The sequence below is a fragment of the Prionailurus bengalensis genome, chromosome C1 (genome assembly GCF_016509475.1).
Source record: "Prionailurus bengalensis isolate Pbe53 chromosome C1, Fcat_Pben_1.1_paternal_pri, whole genome shotgun sequence".
Classification (NCBI taxonomy): domain Eukaryota; kingdom Metazoa; phylum Chordata; class Mammalia; order Carnivora; family Felidae; genus Prionailurus; species Prionailurus bengalensis.
The window spans coordinates 189138665-189160171 of NC_057345.1; the positions used below are offsets into that span (position 1 = coordinate 189138665).

General features: G+C 39.8%; 1 protein-coding gene and 1 non-coding gene across 3 annotated transcripts in view; both read left to right on the forward strand.

The window, feature by feature from the left end:
• Positions 1-21507, forward strand: part of KIAA2012 (KIAA2012 ortholog) — a 109457-nt gene that overhangs the window by 71598 nt on the left and 16352 nt on the right. For both annotated transcript variants that reach the window (XM_043577508.1, XM_043577507.1), the window contains one exon: positions 8700-8772. In XM_043577508.1, coding sequence (XP_043433443.1) covers positions 8700-8772 — 73 coding nt within the window. The remainder of the gene's footprint in view (positions 1-8699; positions 8773-21507) is intronic.
• Positions 6952-7058, forward strand: LOC122482264. Its single transcript, XR_006297067.1, has one exon. It is a non-coding gene; the product is annotated as a U6 spliceosomal RNA (small nuclear RNA).

Here is a 21507-nt window from a genome sequence, read left to right on the forward strand (position 1 = left end):
AAGGACAGAAAATAGGCAGTTTGTAGCAGATGAAGGAAGAACAAATTAGGACGGTAATCACAGCCAGCCATCGGGGACAAATCAGTTGGGTGTCTGGTTTGGGTGGTGGGGGACAAAAAAAAGAGACGAGAAAGGATAACCTTGAACTACCTCATAAAACAAACAAATATAACTCATTTTATCTTGACAGTAGCTAAAATAATTGTTACTGTTTTATCACTGTAACTGAGTAGAGCTGGTATTCTGACTGGAGAAGATTTATTTTTGGTAACTATTTACAAGTCAACTGCATATCCTCTTTGGATGTCTGACCTTATTGTCTGTTCTCTGAGAGTTCATTATTCTCCTAAGCTCAGTTTCATATCTAGTTAAGGGTACTGAGAGTTGCTATGGTGGGGATGTCATTTGTCCACCTTTGCAATACTCTGTCCTGCCCCAGCATCTAACACAGTGCCTGGCACATGGAAGGTGCTCCCTAAATGCTCCATAAATTGACTGCCTTCTTATCCAACAGCTCTTTGGGCTTAGGGTTCTCTTCTTACCCATTCTTTGCCCCCCTCGGAGCTAAATGGACCAGAAATAAATGATCAGGGAGTAAAAGAAACTAATCAGGAACAAAGCAAGGCTCCATAAATTGACTGCCTTCTTATCCAACAGCCCTCTGAGCTTAGGGTTCTCTTCTTACCCATTGTTTGCCCCCCTCAGAGCTAAATGGACTGGAAATAAATGATCAGGGAGTAAAAGAAACTGATCAGGAACAAAGCAAGCCTTGGCTTAGAAGGATCTCAGATCCTTTATACTACCCTAGAGAACAATATCCCAGGCCCTTGATAGTGACGAGGAAAGACAGAAACAGAGGAGAGGAAACCAAATATATGTAGGTTCGTGATGGTGGCACTATTCAATGCTATAGACTGTCAGAGACTTCAGGGGTCATGAGGGTCACCCTCATAACCTCAGCTAATCCAGAGTTCTCAGGTTACATCTTCTCTGGGCTACTCCAATCCCAGCCAGAACTGACAATGTGGGGCTTTGATGAAGAGTGATGTATTTGCCCCAAATCTGTCTCACTCTGTGGCTGGGCTCTGCTTTCTTCTGTTTCCTCTTAGATAGGCTCTTTCCCCATGTAACAAGAGGACTATTGACTTCTCTTTCTAGATCATTCTGGAACTGAATCTTATTGACCCAAGTTGGGTCACATGCTCATGCCCAAATGAATCACTGTGGCCAGGAAATTGGAATACACTAACTGACTCAGCTTGAGGCTACAGGGACTAAAAGTGGGGAGAGGAAGAATGTTTCAAAAAAGAAAACAGGGTCCTTATAACCAGAATAAGAAAGAATGATTCTGGGCAGGAAAAAAAATGCTACAAGTATTCAAAACAATTACTTTGATTCATTTCTTATTATATTAGTTTCTAGGGCCACCAAACAAAGTACCACAGACTGGGTAGCTTAAACAATAGAATTTATTTTCTCACAGTTCTGGAAGCCAGAAGTCTGAGATCTAGGTGTTGGCAGGATTGGTTTCTTCTGAGACCTTCCTCCTTGGTTTGTAGATGGTCATCTTTTCCCTGTGTCTTCACATGGCCCTCCTTCTGTGTGTGTGTCTGTGTCCTAATCACCTCTTCCTCTGAGGACACTAGTAATATTGGATTAGAGCCCACCCTAATGATGAATGCATCTCATTTTATGTTTTAAAAAAAATTTTTAATGTTTATTTATTTTTAAGAGAGAGAGACAGAGTGTGAGCAGGGGAGGGGCAGAGAGAGAGGGAGACACAGAATCCAAAGCAGGTTTCAGGCTCTGAGCTGTCAGCGCGGAGCCAAACATGGGGCTCGAACCCACAAACCATGAGATCATGACCTGAGCCAAAGTCAGATGCTTAACCTACTGAGCCAACCAGGCATCCCTGTTTTTAAAGACTGTATCTCCAAATGCATTCACAGTCTGAGGTACTGATGATGGTGGACTTCAATATACAAATGTTGGAGGAACACAATAGAGCCCAAAACACCTACACTAATGAAACTATTCTTTTTTTCCTTAGCATCAGTTTAGTTCTCCCTTTAAGGCCTAAAGAATTCTGGTTGGTACTTTCCAGGATGAGGTATCATCAGTATCATCACTATTCATTCCATCTATAGTGAGCATCTACTGCTACTCTGTGCCTGACCCTTTCTGGGCATTTGGAATACATCAGCAAACAAAACAGACCGAGATCCTTGTCCTGCCCCAGGCAACACGTATAGTATGTTCAAAGGTGATAATTACTATGGAAATGAGATAAGTATATTTAGGGAACATCTGGTAACTGCAGAATTCAGAGTAGAGAATTTATAATAATTGTTTTGCGTATTTAATGTCCACAGTGCTTTTGTGGTACACTTTTTGTTCAGTAATGTTGGTACCATGTTACCGAGGGAAGGGGATGATCATCCCTAAGGTCCACTTTCTGGTCCACCCTTTTTAAGACTAACAGAAATTGTAACTCAGTCTGCTTTTACAGGGGACTTATAGGGACACACTAGGCTTTCTGACTCCCAAACTGTCCTTGTCCAAAAGAGCACACCCTTTCTTGCAAATGTTCAGTGTTAAAAATCTCCTTAGGTAGACTTTTTATTTGACATGGTAGCTCCTAGATTCTTAGGGGTTGCCTTCTAGAAAAGGACAAATCTCAGGGCTTGTATAGAAAAGGATGGTGAATTCAAACAGAAAGTTCTGTCCTCAGTATCTTGAGCTTTATAGAAACCAATTCATTCTACACATGTCATTTGTGTATTTCCTGTCAATCCACACAACATTTCATTCATTTTTCCTGGTGCCTATAGGAAGCATTGCACATTTCAGGGGATAAGGGTGGGAGATAAAAATATCGAGGCTGAAAAGGGAAATGGAAAGAGATGCAAATAATCATAATTGCTAACATTACTGAGCACTTTCTCTGTGCCAGACTCTGTTCTAAGTTTTACATGCAAGAACTCATTTAATTCACAAAACGAATCTAGGAAATAAGTAACATTATCCCATTTTACAGGTAAGAAAACTAAGGCATTGAGAGGTTAAGTAACTTCCCAAATGTCATACAGTTGGTAAATGACAGGAACAAGATAAAGACAGCCCATCTCCAGAGCCCATGTTTTCAACCATCTGCCACAAAGCCTCACTGCAGACGCCAAATGAGTGACAGTCATTTCTGTGACTGTGCTTCCTTTTTAGTAAAATGGAAATCATAATACTGGGACCTCCATACCCATCTCTCAATGGTGAGGCAAGGGTCACATGAAACAATAATTTTGAAAGAATGTTCACACCTACAAGAGATTCAACTCATAAAGGAGAAATGAACAAACATTCATTGACTCCTGCTTAGGACCAGGGCCCTCACATATTGGAAATTTATTTAATTTTCCTACCCCTTTCCTGGTGAGTGTATAGATTCCAGCTGTACAGATGAGGAAATTGGGGACTGGTAAAATGAGACAATGATCAGTGACATGGCTGCCAGCAGAGAGAACTGGGATTCAAAGCCATAAAACCCACAATACGTGATGTCGATGAGGTCTATCTACTACATTCCTATGAAAATTTAATTATACATCTTTGTTTTGGCTTCAGAACCTAGGAGAGGAACAGAGATTTAATAATATATTTTAATCTTAACACAAGATACCTTATGATTTTCATAAATTGGTTTTCTTTATTAAAGAAAATGTGTGGGGTCTTTTTTTTAATTTTTTTTCTTTATTTAAAAAAAAATTTTTTTTAACGTCTATTTATTTTTGAGACAGAGAGAGACAGAGCATGAACGGGGAGGGTCAGAGAGAGGGAGACACAGAATCTGAAACAGGCTCCAGGCTCTGAGCTGTCAGCCCAGAGTCCGACGCGGGGCTCAAACTCACGGACCACGAGATCATGACCTGAGCCGAAGTCGGCCGCTCAACCGACTGAGCCACCCAGGCACCCCTAAATTTTTTCCTTTAAATGTTTATTGGTTTATGAGAGAAAGAGACAGAGCATGAGTGGGGGAGGAGCAGAGAGAGAGGGAGACATAGAATCCAAAGCAGGCTCCGGGCCCTGAACTGTCAGCACAGAGCCTGACATTGGCCTCAAACCCACAAGACGACATCGAGATCGTAACCTGAGCTGAAGTTAGACATTTAACTAACTGAGGCACCCAGGCGCCCCCATGTGGGATCTTTTAATGCATAAGAAAAGTTGTACTACTGCCTTGAAGTTAAAACTCTTAAAGGAGATACTGATTTTCTTCCATTATTAAGGAGGTCATTTAGATGTATGTATTGTGGTATGTTACACAGACTTTCTAAACGTATTTTCCTAAACAGGCCTTTTAAGAACTCTGTATGTATTTATTATTACTCCATTTCAAAGGTGGAGAGAGTGAGTTTCAGTGATAGGTCATGCGGCTGGCTCCTGGCCCACAGGAGCCCCACATCTGACTCCAGCATCCCATGCTCCTCCAGTCCCCTGGCAGCTCCTCATGAAAGCCTGCTGTGAGCCTAGAAGTACCATGCTCAGATAGGGTGCTGTGCATGAGGGTAGTGGGCAAGACCAGAGGAAGATTCTCCAAGGAGAGATGAGAACTTAAGGTCACCTGGCCGAGCCCCTGTCAGTTGAAGCAATTGAGGCTCAGGGTTTAAGTAACTTGCATGATCTGTAAGGCATGATGTGTAGGAGTCAGGGCTTCCAGGGCAGGCAGTCCGACTCCAGGACCTGCACCCCAGCCACTCAGGCAGCTGTGTCTCATGTCTGGTTTCGGTGCTGCAGTTTGTGTTTTCAAAGTGTTTGTTACTATCCCCACCCACCCACAGCCCTATAATACCATACTGCTGCCAGTGCTCTTTCTAAATACAGCTCAGTCATATCACTGGTTTGCTTGAAATTCCTTACCATGTCCCCATTGGCCTTCTGGTTAGATCCTGGCATCAAAGATGTATTTCTTTCATAAATAGAAAAATATAACAAATCAATTTTTTTTAACTCCATATTGCAACCGGCAAAACCTGGCCCCTGTCTAATTCACACTGTCCGTGCACTGCAGCCACCCAAACTGCCCCCTGACCAGCACATGCCTCTTCCTCTGCCAGGAACTGCCCTACCTCCCTTTCTCTGCAAGACTTAGCACCATGTCCCCTGGTAAACAAACATTCCCCAGACTAATTTAGCTTCACCTTCTGAGGTCCTGCAGAAACCTGTCATAATCTGTCACAACATTTATCACACAGCATTGCAATGCTGAGGTTTTATGTCATTTCTCCACAAGCCAGCAAGCTGCTTGCGAATAGATCTTTCATCCTGGTGCCCCCAATGCCTAGCACATGACCTGGCAAACAACAGACACTCAATAAATGTTCATGGGCTGAAGGAACAGATGAAGAGCAAATGACTTGGCCAGAATAACTGAGGATTGAATTTTCAGTCCTTCAGCTTCTTTGGCACACTCACCAAGTGTCATTACACTTGTTTCAATGTTTCAATCATTCAGTTTAGTCATTGCACTTGTAACTCATATTAAAAATGACAGATTGTGGGGTGCCTGGGTGGCTCAGTCTGGGAAGCATCCAACTCTTCCAGATGAGGTCACGATCTCACAGCTCCTGAAATGGAGCCCCGTGTCCAGATTTACGCTCAGTGCGAAGCCTGCTTGGGATTCTCTCTTTCCCTCTCTCTCTACCACTACCCCCACCTCACCCTGTGCTGTCTCTCTCTCTCTCTCAAAATAAACTTTAAAAAAAAAAATGACAGGGGCACCTGGGTGTGTCAGTCGATTGGGTGTTTGACTTCAGCTCAGGTCATGATCTATGTCATGGTTCATGAGCCCCACATCAGGCTGGCTGCTGTCAGCACAGAACCCACTTCAGATCTTCTGTCCCCATTGCTCTTTGCCCCTCCCCCACTCACACGGGCATGCGCACGCGCTCTCTCTTTCTCTCTCTCTCAAAAATGAATAAACGTTTAGGGAAAAAAATGACAGGTTGCATTTTGTTTAGTTTTAGGTGTTGTGTGTGTGTGTGTATTTAAGTGGGCTTCACACCCAGCATGGGGACTCAAATTCATGAGCCTGAGATCAAGTACTGGGTTGGGATCAAGAGTTGGTGCTTAACTAACAGAGCCACCCAGGCACCCCTGTAAAGAGATTATTTTTAACAGTTGTGTAGTATTCCATTGTATGAATTACCATAATGTATTTGACTAGTCCTCAATTGGTAGGACTTTTAGGTGGTTTCAGTCTGTTGCAGTGAATAACCTTAGGTATAAGTCATTTCTCATGTGTGTTCATATATCTAAAACATGACAGGTTTTTTTTTTTATAGTTTTCTAAGCAACAGACAGAATTTCAAATTAAGACTACTTCTTGGGGCACCTGGGTGGCTATCAGTTAAGCGTACGACTTCGGCTCAGGTCATGATCTCACGGTGTGTGAGTTCAAGCCCCGCATCAGGCTTTGTGCTGACAGCTCAGAGCCTGGAGCCTGCTTCAGAAAAAAAAAATTTTTTTAATAAAAAAAATAAAAAAAACTATTTCTTTTTCTAATAGGGATGTGCCAGAAGGTTCTTTCAAAGTCCCTGACTCTCTCTGCCTCCATCTCCCCATCTGTAAAATGAGAAGAATATTTCTTGCCCCTGAAGGCTCATAGCTACATATTAAGACTGAAGGTTTATTCTTCTTGCCTTTGAAATTCTTCCAAAGGAGCAAGCTTGTTTCTCCCTTTTAATCCAGTTTCCTGTTAGATTAATAGGGCATGTCTTTCCGTTTATCTTTTTTCTACTCTTATAACTTAGCAGTTTACTATGACTGAGGTGGGTTTTCCTGCTGTAATTTTTCAAAAACCTTTCCATTTATTTAGGGATGATTTTTTTTTCTTTACTGCACCAAGACCAAATCCTGTTTGTCTCCAAAATGAGAAATAACAAAAGAAAGAAAATTACTTTGCTCACTTTAGCAGCACATATACTAAAATTGGAGCAATACAGAGAAGATTAGTGTGGCCCCTGCATGAGGATGCTATGCACATTCCTGAGCATTCAATATTTTCTTGTATACCTGAAACTAATATAACACTATGTTGACTAACTGGAATTAAAATAAAAACTTAAGGGGAGCCTGGCTGGCTCAGTTGGAAGAGCACGAGACTCTTGATCTCAGAGTCGTGAGTTTGAGCCCCATGTTGAGTATAGAAATTACGAAAAAAATAAACTTAAAAAAATTTTTTTAGAAACTTATAATAAAAGCAAAAAAGGAAGGAAGGAAGAGAAAGAAAGAAAATCACTTACCTGCTCTAGCTCTTTTATGTCAGAATCTCATTGGCTACAAACGGTAAGCTAACAAGTGAAAAATACACAGGGTAAAAAGCTATAGGGTGAGAAGAGAATGTCAAACAAATTAGATTAATTGTCTCTTTCCAGAGCAGCTTGGGTATTTGATAATTAAGTGGAAAAACTGATTGTCACTAAAGGTAGAGGAACTTTAGTCCTAGGAGAAACTTCCAGGGCTCTCCATATCCAATTCCTTCTTTGTAGCTGAAGTGAAGCTAGGGACTCAGCAGAGATCCACGTGACAAAGACCAAGAGCTGACTTCATCAGACACATTGGCTTTACTTAAGTCTTTGACTCTACCTGTCACATCACTTTGGCTACCAACGAGTTTCTCTTCTAATCTCTAGAGGAGATCAGTGACTCTCAATCCTGGCTACGTGTTGGAATCACCCAAGAAACTTTAAAAATGCCCTAGTTCCAGGGGCGCCTGGGTGGCTCAGTCAGTTGAGTGTCCCGACTTCAGCTCAGGTCATCATCTCACAGTTCATGGGGTCAAGCCCTGTGCCAGGCTCTGTGCTGACAGCTCAGAGCCTGGAGCCTGCTTCAGATTCTGTGTCTCCCTCTCTCTCTGCCCCTTCCCTGCTCATGTTCTGTCTCTCTCTGTCTCTCAAAAATAAATGTTTAAAAAAAAATTTTTAAATACCTTAGTTCCAGATTTTATTGTTTGGGGGTAAATATTAGATATCATACCTTTTAAGTAATTCTAACTCATAGCCAGGGTTGCAAACCACTATTATGGAAATTTCTAGATGGTGGATTGCAAGCAATTTGTATGACTGAGAGAAAGAAGGAAGAGGGGATTCAATGTGATAAGAAACCTAATCCGTGGCAACCTTGGAAACTCCACAAAAGGCCAATCTGACCCTTTTGCTTCCTTGCCTTACACCTTCAGTACTTTCCATTTGTTCGAGATAAGACCAAAGCCCTTAATCTGCCTTCAAATCCTTGGGAGTCTGATTCAACCCACCCTTCCTATTCTTTCTGCCTCTGCTCTCATCACATCAGTCATCCATCAAGTCCCTAGAGGTACCTTGCTTCCTTCTCCAGTTGGTCTGTGCCTGTGGCATTCTTCTCCCCACCCCCTCCCCCCAGTTAACGCCAGGCATGGAACACTGTACATGTGGATGGGACAAGCCTCCCACAAGAGAAATACAACTAAGACCCCATAATGCTCAACAGTGCAGTTAAGCCCACCTGGCTCTTTAGGGCTATTCACACTGGTACTAGACTTCTTGGACACTGAAATTAAAATAAGTTGACAAAGAAGGAGAAGAACTGGGTTTCCAAAGGGCATAGACAATAGGAGTGTTTGCCTTTATTTTGTCTTATGTACTTTTTTTTATTGTGTATTAACCTAATAGGAAAATGGAGATGAAATGGACTATCATGAAGAACCAGGAGGACCCCTCAGAGAAAATCATCAAGACACCCAAGGTAGAGACAGCCAGGTTGGGTTTTAAATCTTATCACAACAATCATCTGATGAGGTTTGCATTGGTTCAAAGATGTTAATGGGGAATGACCCTTCCATTTCCTCTCAGCCTGGAAGTCAGAAAACAGACCAATGTGCTGAGTTCAGACTCTGATTGTTCTTACTTAATGCATCACAAACCAACTGATGACGATAACATGCTTTCATATTTTTGGACTTACTGAAAGGTTTCTTTCCTGCCAGAGGCCACAGATTAATGGAAAAGAGCGGAGACTCTGGGGTATCACAAAAAGGTCACATAGGCACTTCACAGGGGCGTGGATATGCAGGTACAGGAGCTGAGGCTCCCTGGCTAGAGGGTTAATATTCCAACGATGGTGGGGGGCAGTATCTTTAGAGACACAGACCCTGCTGCCCACCGCCTTGGGTGGTCAGGCTGTTTGAGTGTGGCTTCCTCCAAAAATGATGCTGCATTTAATAATGATGATTCTAGGAAACATTGGGCCCAGAACTGGGCTTTTTGGCATAGTTCATATTCCCAGACCCTGAGCTAGACTCTAATCTCTTCCCTGGGGGTACCTGTGCATGCTGTGTGATACTGCAGTTGGGTAGGCCCAGGTACCAGAACTGTTCTTTATCCTCACTGCATCTTGCAGGAATGGAAATAGATAGGTGAGAGACACTTGTGTTCTCAAGGAGTGGATGCAGTGCCAGCCAGAAAGAATTGCTTATTGTTTGCTGTACAAAGTCATCCATCAGAGAGAGCAAATAGGGGCCTGTGCTCTGCCCCCTAAGCCATGCACCTCAGGACTGGGGGTATCCATGCAGAAGGGGCTCCTTTCCCCCTTCTACCAGCCCTTCTACTGGGGTGCCTTTCTTGAATTCACATAAGGTGCTCTATATAGGCTAGCAACAGCAGCTCTGTTCAGCTGAGTGGAGAACGTGGGCTCTGCAGTTGGACTACTGCCTTAACCCCTCTGTGCCTCAGTGTCCTTAACTGAGGCTGAAAACAGTATTCCCCTCCTAAGGTTGCATGAGAAATAAATGAAGTAATTCATATACAGTAACCCTTTAACAAATACTGTATTATTTTTTTTTAAGTTTATTTATTTATTTTGAGAGAGAGAAAGAGTCAGAAAGGGGCAGAGAGAGGGGGGGAGAGAGAGAGACTTCCAAGCAGGCTCTGCACTGTCAGTAGAGAGCTCAATGTGGGGCTTGAGCTCACGAACCTGAGATCATGACCTAAGCTGAAATCAAGAGTCAACCATTTAACCAACCGAGCCACCCAGGCACCCTAATACTGTATTATTTTTTACTTGGATATCATAATGATTAAATGTCTACCCTCTCGGGGTCACAGTTTTCCAACCTTGAAATGACACCATGACTCTTCCTATCTCCTCTAGACCCCATGAGATGAGGAGACCATGAGAGCTCACTAGAAATAAAAGTGCAAAGTCATGGATTTGGAATTTCACCTTAAATTTGATATTTTTCTGTTTACATATTTTACTGTTTCTTTCATTTGATATTCTAAACAAAAATAATTTTATACTCATTTAAAAAGATTTCACTGCTGGGTACGTGGGTGGCCCAGTTGGTTAAGTATCTGACTTCAGCTCAGGTCATGATCTTCAGCTCAGGTTCATGAGTTTGAGCCCTGCTTCGGGTGAGCAAGAGCCCTGCTTCAGGTGAGCCCTGCCTCACTCCCTCTCCCCCTCTCTCTCTTGCTGCTCCTGGCTCACTTGTGCCCTTTCCGTCTCAAAAACAGAATAATAAAATAAAAGATTTCACTGTTTCTACATATCAGACAATAAAATATTATGGTAGCCCAATCTCTCGGTTTGGTCAAGCTTTTAAGCAGAGTTCTTGCTAAAATAAGTCTCCTGCCCCCTCCATTTTCAAAGCTGAGTGACAGTAACCAGGGAAACAATGCTCCAGTCTTCAGACCTTCCATATCATAAGTCACATATGCAGAATGTGAACACTGACAAGGCTCCAAGTGCAATGGGGGTTTTAGGCAGTGCAGAACATGGCCAAATCTAAGCAATGACCACATCAGTTGAAACAGTTTTCCTTTCTCATGACAGAGGAACAGGCTTCGGCTGTTCCACAAAGGTTATCCAGACAGTCTTTAATGCAGTGAAATATCACTGCAGAAAATTAAAGAAGGCATTTGCCTGTCCTGAATGATAAATGCTAATGTTTAAAAAAAGATTTCAAATCTTTGTAGGAAGAAAAGAGAGCTTGCCAAGGAATTTTTTTTAACTATTTAAGGATCGATTTTCCCCATATAGGCCTTACATCTAATTGCCAAGATTTTATTCTCTACTACTCTAAATTAAGTAGTGATCTTCATGTTTAAATTATGAGCAGTGAGCCAGTGCCATATCTACCAAGAATACCTTGCATCTTACACTTGGTGAAATCACTGCATGCGAGTTTTCACCAGACAAATCAAATTGGCAACCTCCAAATCAAATCGGGTTTGGAAAATTGCTCATGTTAAATACAAAACTTTCCTTTCCACCTCTTTTCCCCAACCCCTCAGTCCAAAAAAAGAATAAAATTTCAAGTCTTGTTTATTTCCTAGGCCAGTTGTTCTCAAACTTCAGTGTGCATCAGAACCCCCTGAAAGTCTGGTTAAAATAAATTTGGGGTCCTGCCCCTAGAGTTTCTAACTAGATCTGGGTTGAAGTCATCTGTAAAATGGAGGTGCCAATACTACTTACCTCATGAGGTGGCTGTGAGATAAAGGAGTTAATACATGTAATGTGCTTATGAGAGTGCCTAGCACAGAGGAAGTGCTCACTATGGGTTAGCTATCAGTCTATTTCTTAAAAACCTTAATTTAGTAGCTGTAAGTCTTGTCTCCTTGTCAGGAGAGACTTGTTCTAAGTTGATAACATGATGATTACTTTCTAGGTCAATCTCAATGATGGGGGCTTGAACTTGGCAAGACTGGTTGAGTCCGTTGTGTAAGTCCTTCTTTTACTTAAGTCCACATGTGGACAGCAGACCCAGTCTGAACAAAGCAGCCTTGCCAGCCTCTGCCTTCTGTGAAAGGCTATGTTCAATAGTGATGTAACCCCTTACTATGTGGCAGAATTTGAGATACTCTTAGAAAGAGTGAGAGATTTGAGGAGCCCTGCATGAGATACAGGGGGGTCCCTAATGAGTAGCCTGAAACAATGGGGGAAAGACAAAAGGCAGGTCTTACAGAAACCCTTAGAAACCAGTGAGCCATTTCTATTCTACTAGGGAAAAAGAGGCCCAGAGCATTATTGCTTTATTGAAGAGATGGGTATGCAGTACTTAGGATATTGATGCAACTGTTCTAACAAAGACCAAGATAAAGTGACTTCAAATAAGATGGAAGGTTTATTTCTCTCTCTCGGAAAAGTCCAAGCTGGCAGACAAGAGGTAGGACAGCCCTGCCCCAGGTTCCTTCTCTCTGCCATCCCCTTTGCCATTACCCTTCTCTACATCTTAAAGCTGGCTCAGCATCTCCTCATCCTGAGGACAGGAGAGAAAACATCAGTGTTGGGCCCACAGCTGCCTTGTAGGAGCATAAATCCCATTGGTCCACTTAGCTGTAGGGAGGTTTGAAGGCCTTTCCTCGGGGGCAGTTCCTGGCTCCAGGAATAAACAGCTCCAGAAGGAGCAGATATAATGACTGCCCAACTTGTGCAATGAACTAAGGAGTAGCCAGTGTTGCAAAAAATTTCCCTTAAAGCTGTGGGAAAAATAGATCAGAAGTGTGTGCCCAGAAGTTGAGACAGTGCCTCTGCCCCAGAATCTACAACCTGGAAAGTGGCACCCCTGTACAGGGCTGCCACCTGAGGTCAGTCAAGACCCCTTGCTCCCCGATTTGCTCTATATGAAGCCTACACAGTCACTGCACACTGCCAGTACTGGGTTCAATTCTGGTGCACACTGCCAGAATTATCTGCTAGTTCCTAGCAGCCTAGATGACCTCCACGCTCTGTTACTGCTTTATCTTTCCTTCTGAAAAGTATTTCAAAGCCCTCCTCCATGTCGAGCAGTTGTACATCCTTAAGAATGTTTCTAGCTTAGGGCGCCTGGGTGGCTTAGTCAGTTGAGTGTCGACTTCGGCTCAGGTCATGATCTCGTGGTTTGTGGGTTCAAGCCCCATGTCAGGCTCTGTGCTGACAGCTCAGAGCCGGGAGCCTGCTTCAGATTCTGTGTGTCCCTCTCTCTGTGCCTCTCCCCCACTTGTGCTCTGTCTCTCTCTCTCTCTCTCTCTCTCTCTCTCTCTCAAAAATAAATAAAATGTAAAAAAAAAAAAAAAGAATGTTTCTGGCTCACTCCACTTAACCCAAAATAGAAACCCCAGGGAAGTCCCCAAAATCCCAGAACACAGCTGTTGCCCCTTGATCCTGAAAATTCTCTTCACCTTCCAGGAAGTAAAATTTATTTCTAACTTGAGACCCAAATTCATCAAGACCAAAAAGCAGTTGAACCTACAGATAAAGACAACGTAAGAAAGGCAATTTATAGACCAATCTCACTTATGATCCAAGATGCAAGACTCCTAAATAAAATATAGCCAATCAAATCATTAAGCTTACGTTTAAATATGTAATATTTTATATAAATATACAAATATACATATAGTGTGTGTGTGTGTGTGTGTGTGTGTGTGTGTGTGTGTGTGTGTATACATATACCATGACTGAATTTGGTTTATCCCAGGAATTCAAAGATGGTCTAACATGTGAGAGTCTGTTTATGTAATTCACGTCAAGAGGCTAAAGGAGAAAAACCTTAGGGTCATCCCAATTGATACAAAATGAAAAATAACTTTATGATATCCACCCATTCATAATTTAAAATTATCAAACTGGGAACAGAGGAAGACTTCCTGATTTTAATAGAGTGTCTATCAAAAATCTGAAGTACGCATCACACTTTAATGGTAGAACTTTAAAAGCATCCTCTTTAGAGAAAGAACTAGGATAAGGATGCCCTCTGTCATTGCTTCTATTTCAACATTGTAGTAGCACAGTAGGGAAACCAAAAGAAAGGAAAAGGAAAAGGACAGAAAGGAGGAAATGACACTGTCATTATTCCCAGACAATAGCATTATATGGAAAATCCAAGGGCCTCTACAGACAAGCTATTAAAAGACAAAAAGTCAGCAAGATTACTAAATATAGATCAAAACATAAAAATCAATTGTGGAAAAAAGAAAGTGTCAAAACATAAATTACAATTTATAATGCAATTGTAAGATAATTGTTATTATGAAAACCCCCAAACATACACAAAAATCAGCATAGGAATTCCACATATCCATATCCTGGCTGATATTGTTCACCCACATCCCTAACTCCTTCCTCCCTCTCTTCCATATTATTTTGAAACAAATTTTCCAGCCTCATGTCATTTTATGTATACACACTTGAGTATCTATCTCTAAAAAACAAGAAAAGACACTTTGGGGGCACTTGGGTAGCTCCGTCAGTTGAGCGTCTGACTCAATTTTGGCTCAGGTCATGATCTCATGGTTCATGAGTTAGAACTCCATGTGGGGCTCTGTGCTCACTGCTTGGAGCCTGCTTGGGATTCTCTCTCTCCCTCTCTCTCTGCTCCTCCTCTGCTCATACTCTCTTTCTCTCAAAATAAATAAATACCCTTAAAAAAAAAGACACTTTTGACATAACTGTAATACTACTATTGCACCTAAAAATTAGAACTATTCTTTAATATAATTGAATATTCAGTTTTTTTAATGCTGTAACTGTCTCCCAATTATTATAATTGTTTCAGAGTTTGTTTGTTTGTGATTGGTTGGTGTGGCCTTCAAGTCTCCTTTAATTTATTGGCTCCCTTTCATTTCTTTTCTTAACTCTCTTAGTTTATTTTTAGGAAATTGAGTCACTTGCCCTATAGAGTTTCCCACAATCTAGATTTTGCTGATTGCTTCCTCATGGTGTAGTTTTACGTGCTTCTCTGTCTTCTATACTCCCTGTAAGTTAGTACTTGGATCTAGAGATTGATCAGATTCAGGTTTGGTTTTTCCTTTTGGAAGACCATTTCATGGAGGGCATTGAGCTCTCCCATCAGGAGACATCGTGTCACCTCATGGTGCTCGTAGCTTCAGATCCATTCATTCATTACAAGCTGCAAAATAGTGATATTGAAATTCTATCATTCTTTTTCCACTTATTACTTGGAAAACTCCTACCAAAAAAACCCAAAACAACTTTTCCTCTTCTATTAGTTATCCACTGGTACAGTTTATACAGGAAGGTAGGATAAATGTAATTTTTAAATATATATCTGTATAGATAGAGGTACATATATCCTACAAATAAATGTAAAAAAAGATATGTGAGACTTTCTTGAAGAAATTACAAAATCTTGTTAAATTAAATAAAAATAGACTGAAATAAATGTAACATTCTATATAATGTTGTATGTAACATTTATAAACAGGAAGGTTGAAAATTCTCCCTAACTTAATCTATAAATTCAATGCAGTTACAATTTTTTTTTTAAATCCCCAATCAGGTTTTGGTGGAACATGATAAGTTGATCCCAAAATTCATAAAGGGGCCCAAAATAACCAATAGAATTTTGAAGAAAAACAAAGAGGCCAAATACTAAAATATCAAAAATATTAAATATCAAAAATCACTTTAAGGCCATATGATATTGGCTTAGGGACAGACAGAATAGAGAATCCAGAAATAAATGCACCCATATATGGAAACAACATATGGCAAAAGTGTAAAGAATGAGCTATTTCTCAGTATATAACTTTGAGATAAATGGTTATCCAATTTTTAAATCTTTATCTCACATTATCAGGTGTGTTTTTTGAAAAAGCAAAAAAAAATTTTTTTAATATTTTCTTTTTAAGTTATCTCTATACCCAACTTGGGGCCTGAACTCACAACCCCAAGATCAAGAGTCTCATGCTCTTCTGACTTAACCAGCCAGGCCTGTTTCTGAAAAAGCAAAAATTTTAAACTTTTTAGAAGAAATATAGAAGAACATCTTTATGAATTTGAGAAAGGAAAAAATTTCCTACCCCTGAATCAAAACATAAACCATAAAGAAAATTACTGACAAATCAGGTTATATTAAAATTTAAAGTTTTTGACAAGACAGCAAAAACAAAGTTAAAAGACAAATACAGGGGTGCCTGGCTGACTTAATTGGCAGAGCAAGCAACTCTTGCTCTTGGGGTTGTAAGTTTGAGCTCCATGTTAGGTATAGAGATTATTTTTAAAAAATAATAAAATCTTTTGGGGCACCTGGGTGGCTCAGTCGGTTATGCGTCCAACTTCGGCTCAGGTCATGATCTCATGGTTCATGGGTTCAAGCCCCACATCAGGCTCTGTGCTGACAGCTCAGAGCCTGGAGCCTCCTTCAGATTCTGTGTCCCCCGCCTTTCTCTCTCTGCCCCACCCCTCTTGTGCTCTGTCTCTCTCTGTCTTTCAAAAATGAATAAACATTTAAAAATAACATAAAATAATAATAATTTTTAAAAATCTTTAAAAAAGAAAAAAAAAGACAAATCACAGACTATAAGACAATATCTTATAGCGCATAAAACCAATAAAATATTGGTATCCAAAATGTGGCAAGAACCGCTACAAATAGAGAAGGAAAAGATCAACCCAATGAAAATGGCTGAGATATGAATAGGCAATTAACAGATGAGGAAGCCTAAATAAATGGTCATGTGAAGAAGTCAACTTGCTGCTAATCAGGAAAATTGAAATTACAACAAAAAGAGATATCATTTCAGGTATATATCAGATTAACAAAAATTTAAAAGTCTGCAAACACCCATTTTTGATGAGGATACAGAGTTTTAGAAATTCAGAGCAATTTGGAAATATCCAATAAATTGAAGATACACATACCCTGCAACTCAACAATTTTATTCCCATGTATACCTCAGAGAAACTCTTTTATGTATGAAAAGTGACTCACTCAAGAAGGTTCATTACAGCATTGTAATCACAAAAAGTTGGAAATAATCAAAACAGCCATCGCCAACAAAATGGATAACTAAATTGTGGTATGTTTATACAATGGAATAGTGTCAATAACTTAAAATAAATGAATGGAAACTACATGTATCATTATGAATTAATCACTAAAATGTTAAGCAAAATAAGTTGTAAAATATATAATGATTTAATGTATAAAATAGTATATGTTGTTTTTTAAGTTTTATTTATTTTGAGAGAAAGAGAGCACAAGTGGGGTAGGGGCAGAGAGAGAGGGAGAGAGAGAATCTCAAGCAGGTTCCGAGCTGCCAGCACAGAATCTGATATGGGGCGCATACCCATGAAGCTATGAGATCCTGACCTCAGCTGAAACCCAGAGTCAGACATTTAACTGACTGAGCTACCCAGGTGCCCCTGTTATTTATAAGTGTATTTATATGTGGCAAAGATATAAACATATGCCTGAGGACACTGTAGGAAAAGAAAAACTTTTCCTTGACCCTCTTAGGGTCTCCTGGCTGGGCCTAAAAAATTAAACTGACACAGATTTAAGAGGAGAAAAGCACACAAATTTATTTAATATAAATTTTATGTGACATAGGAGACTTCATAAGGAAATGGGGACCCAAAGAAATGGTTAAGCCTGAGTGTGTGTGTGTTTGTTTTTGTTTTTTTAAAGATTTTTTAATTTTTAAGTTATCTCCACACCCAACATGGGGCTTGAACTCACAACCCCAAGATCAAGAGTTGCATGTTCCACAGACTGAGCCAACAGGCACCCCAAGCCTGAGTGTTTTTATACGAGGTTTGATGAAGAGTGGAAAGTTGTGGGATAATGTGATATTACTTAAAGGGAATGGGCTAAGGAAGGATAATAATTTGGGAGAAACTGAGCAAGGCCTGTTTGCTTGGATTCCTCTTGAAGTTTATCCATCTTCAGAGATAAGGATGCCTCTTTCCTCTAGGTGGCACTTCTGGTGGGCACCTCTCAAATGAGGCTCTTAGAAGGGGGTGCTTCAGGGGGAGAAGGGGGTGGTGGTCAGAGAATCCTTCCTTCACCTGCCATTTTTCAAATTCCTTCAGCTTGAAATATTTAATATGTGAAGGTGCCATATTTGGAGTAGTGTGTTCAATGGACAAATACCAAATTTAAGAAAACGGTTACCACTGGGAGAGAGTGACAGAAATGAGATCAAATGTTATACAATGAAGTCTTGGACTGTATCTGAAATGTTTTATTTCTTTAGAAAAAAATGTGAATCAGATATGGCAAAATGTTAAGATTTCACAAAGCTAGGTGGTACTCATATATAGTATTTTTTCTATACTCTGCATTCTTAAAATATTTTACAGATTTTTTTAAAGCAGTTAAAAGTTGTAAATTATTATTCAAAGCACTGTCTTAGTTTATCCCAATATTTCCTAAATACCAGATTATTTTATTGGGGAGTGAGGGGAGCTCGTTTCTATGATCCACCTCCCAGAATTTTCAATTCTCATCAATACGGTGAAATTACACTAATGTAGAAACTCAGCTTTTGGTCAATACAAATGCGCCCTCTGCTGGTCCTGTAGTGCCCTGTCCCAGAGTTCAAAACAGCTATAATGAGCCATGAATGTCCAGTAAAACAGCTTTTACAGCCATGTTAGGGAATGAAACTCCCACAGAATTTCTCTTATCACGAAGATACTTAAATCACCTCCAACTCTCTGTAACATTACATATGATCCAAAACAAAATAAATTCTAAGTAACCACCCCAATCAACCTTCCCAGCTTCCCCAACCATCCTGTACATTAACAATTTTGTCCCCACTGCTATTTCTGGAGGTTGATGTGTGAGATGCTATCCTTAAAGTTTGGGAATGGCAGAAGAAAACCCAAGCTACAAAGGCGCTCTGGGCTGAGAAGGAGTGGGGGTGTCATGGACAACTTTGAATGCTGAAAAATGGATTAACTATCATATTAAGGAGATGATTGATGGTAGGAAGACAGGTGAATTTTTTCTTTTCCAATCTTTCTTTAAAGTTATAACCTCTTTAAATAAAGAAAAATGAGGAAAAATAAATGAATTCATGCAGGAATCTGCTGCTCAAAGAGAAATAGGGATTGAATATTAGAGTCTACCTTTTGAAAAGTTTTTATTTTGTGTTAATATCCATCTTCCCCAATAAAATTTAAGCTCCCTGAGACCAGGGGCAGGTAGGGGGGTGTCTGTCCAACTCCCCACTCTATTTCCAGCATCTAACACAATTCCCAGCATGTGGTCAGTATTTAATAAGCATGTGATAAATGAAGAAATAGATGACCATTTTTCTCAGAGTGTTAAATCAGTACAAATTTTGGGGGGAATGATTTGGCAGTCAACATTGTGCCTTAAAGACTGTATATCCCTTAATAATCATAGATGTGAACAAAGAGTAGGTCTTTTAATAATCAAAACCATTCCTTTCAATGAAATGTTATGCAAAGTTCTTTATAATTATAAAAACTTTGAAACAATCTGAATTTTACAAGTTACATGTCTGATTAAGGTATGGTACATCTGTACAATGAAATGCTATGCTGTTTATTATGATAATTTTTAAGAATATTTAACTATATGGGAAATTCTAATAACATAAAAGTAAATTAAAATTATACATATATTTAATTCTATTAAAATGAGTGTATATGGAGATGGATTAATTTTTTTTAATGTTTATTTATTCTTGAGATAGAGAGAGACACAGAATGTGAGCAGGGGAGGGGCAGAGAGAGAGGGAGACAAAGAATCTGAAGCCAGCTCCAGGCTCCAAGCTGTCAGCACAGAGCCCAATGCGGAGCTCGAACCCACAAACCATGAGATCACAACCTGAGCCAAAGTCAGCCGCCCAACTGACTGAGCCACCCAGGTACCCCAGATAGATAGATTATATATGCATGAAAGTATATGCACCAAAATATTTGCATTAATTGTATGTGAGTAGAGTGATCATGGGTGAGGTGTTTTGGTTCTTGTTTGTTTTTACCAAGTGCCAACACTGTTTAGGCACTTTATTTGTATTAATATTTTTTCTTAAGTTTTTTTTTAAGCAGATTTATTGAGGGATAATTGATATATGATAAATTACACTTATTTAAATTTTATGATTAGATAAGGTTTTTAAAGTGTTAAATAATACTTTTTTTTTCCTGTAAAGATTTTAATGCAGTCAACTTTCCTTTTTCTTAGGCTTTAATGATGTGTAATTATTTGGTAGCGTATAAAATTATTCAGCCAATAGATTTTCTTTCATTGAAATACTAAATATTGCTATGATTTGGGGGTGGTTCCTAGTTTTATTGAGATATAATTGACAAATAGCATTGTATTAGTTTAAGGTGTACAACATGATTTATGTGTATGTTGCAAAATGATTACCACAGTAACTTCAATTAACATCCATCACCACACACAGTTACAATTGTTTTTTCTTATGATGAGAACTTTTAAGATCCACTAGGTAAGTTTTGATATGTGTATATACCCATGAAACCATCATCATAGTCCAGATAAAACATTCATCTTTCCCAAACGTTTCCTCATGCCTCCTCCAACTCCAGCCTCCCTTGTCCCCAGCCTCCCAGTATCCCCCATTGATATGCTTTCTGTCACTATAGATTAGTTTGTATTTTTAGAATTTTCTATAAATGAAGTCATACTATATATACCCTTTTTTGGGTCTGGTTTCTTTCATTCCATGTAATTCTTTTGAGATTCATCCATAGTGCTGAGTGTATTAATGCTTCATTTCTACTTACTGCTAAGTAATATTGCTTTCTATGTATATACCAGTTTGCTTATCCATTCACCTGTTGATGAACATTTGGGCTGTTTCAAGTTTTTGACTATTACCAATAAAGCTGCTATGAACATTTGTGTACAAGTCCTTATATGGACATATGCTTTCATTCCTCTTTTTTTTTTAAGTTTGCTTATTTATTTAAGGAACCTTTACACCAAACATGGGGCTCAAACTCACAACCCCGAGATCAAGAGTCACATACTCTTCCAACTGAGCCAGCCAGGTGCCCCTCATTCCTCGTGAGTAGGATACCCAGGAGTGTAATGGTTGGGTGATATGATATATATAACATTTAATTTTTTAAGAACCTGGCAAACTGGGGTACCTTGGTGGCTCAGTAGGCTAAGTGCCCAACTCCTGATTTTTGGCTCAGGTAATGATCTCATGGCTCGTGGGATTGAGCCCCATGTCGGGCTCTGCACTGGCAGTACAGAACCTGCTTGGGATTCTCTCTCTCCCTCTAACTCTTTACCCCTCCCCCAGTCACACTCTCTTTCAAAATAAATAAATAAACATTAAAAAGAAAAAAGAAACTGCCAAACTACTTTCCTAAGTCACTGTTCCATCTTACATTCCAACTAGCAGTAAATGAGAGTTCTAGTTCCTTTGCCTCTTTGTCAATACTAAGTATAGTCAGTCATTTTAGTCATTCTAATAATTATGTGTTGATTGTGAGTTATTTTTTCTTCCTTATGCTTCTGTTTTTCAAATTTTCTGCAATGAAATATATCTTTCATAATAAAAATATTGTTTAAAGTGAAATAAAAGGTAGCCTAGTCCAATATGAAGTCTTAATCTGAGGACTCTTCTCATTTTAAAGGAGTTACCCAGGGGCACCTAGGTGGCTCAGTCGATTGAGTGTCTGATTCTTGATTTAGGCTCAGGTCATGATCCCAGGGTCATGAGCTTGAGCCCAGCG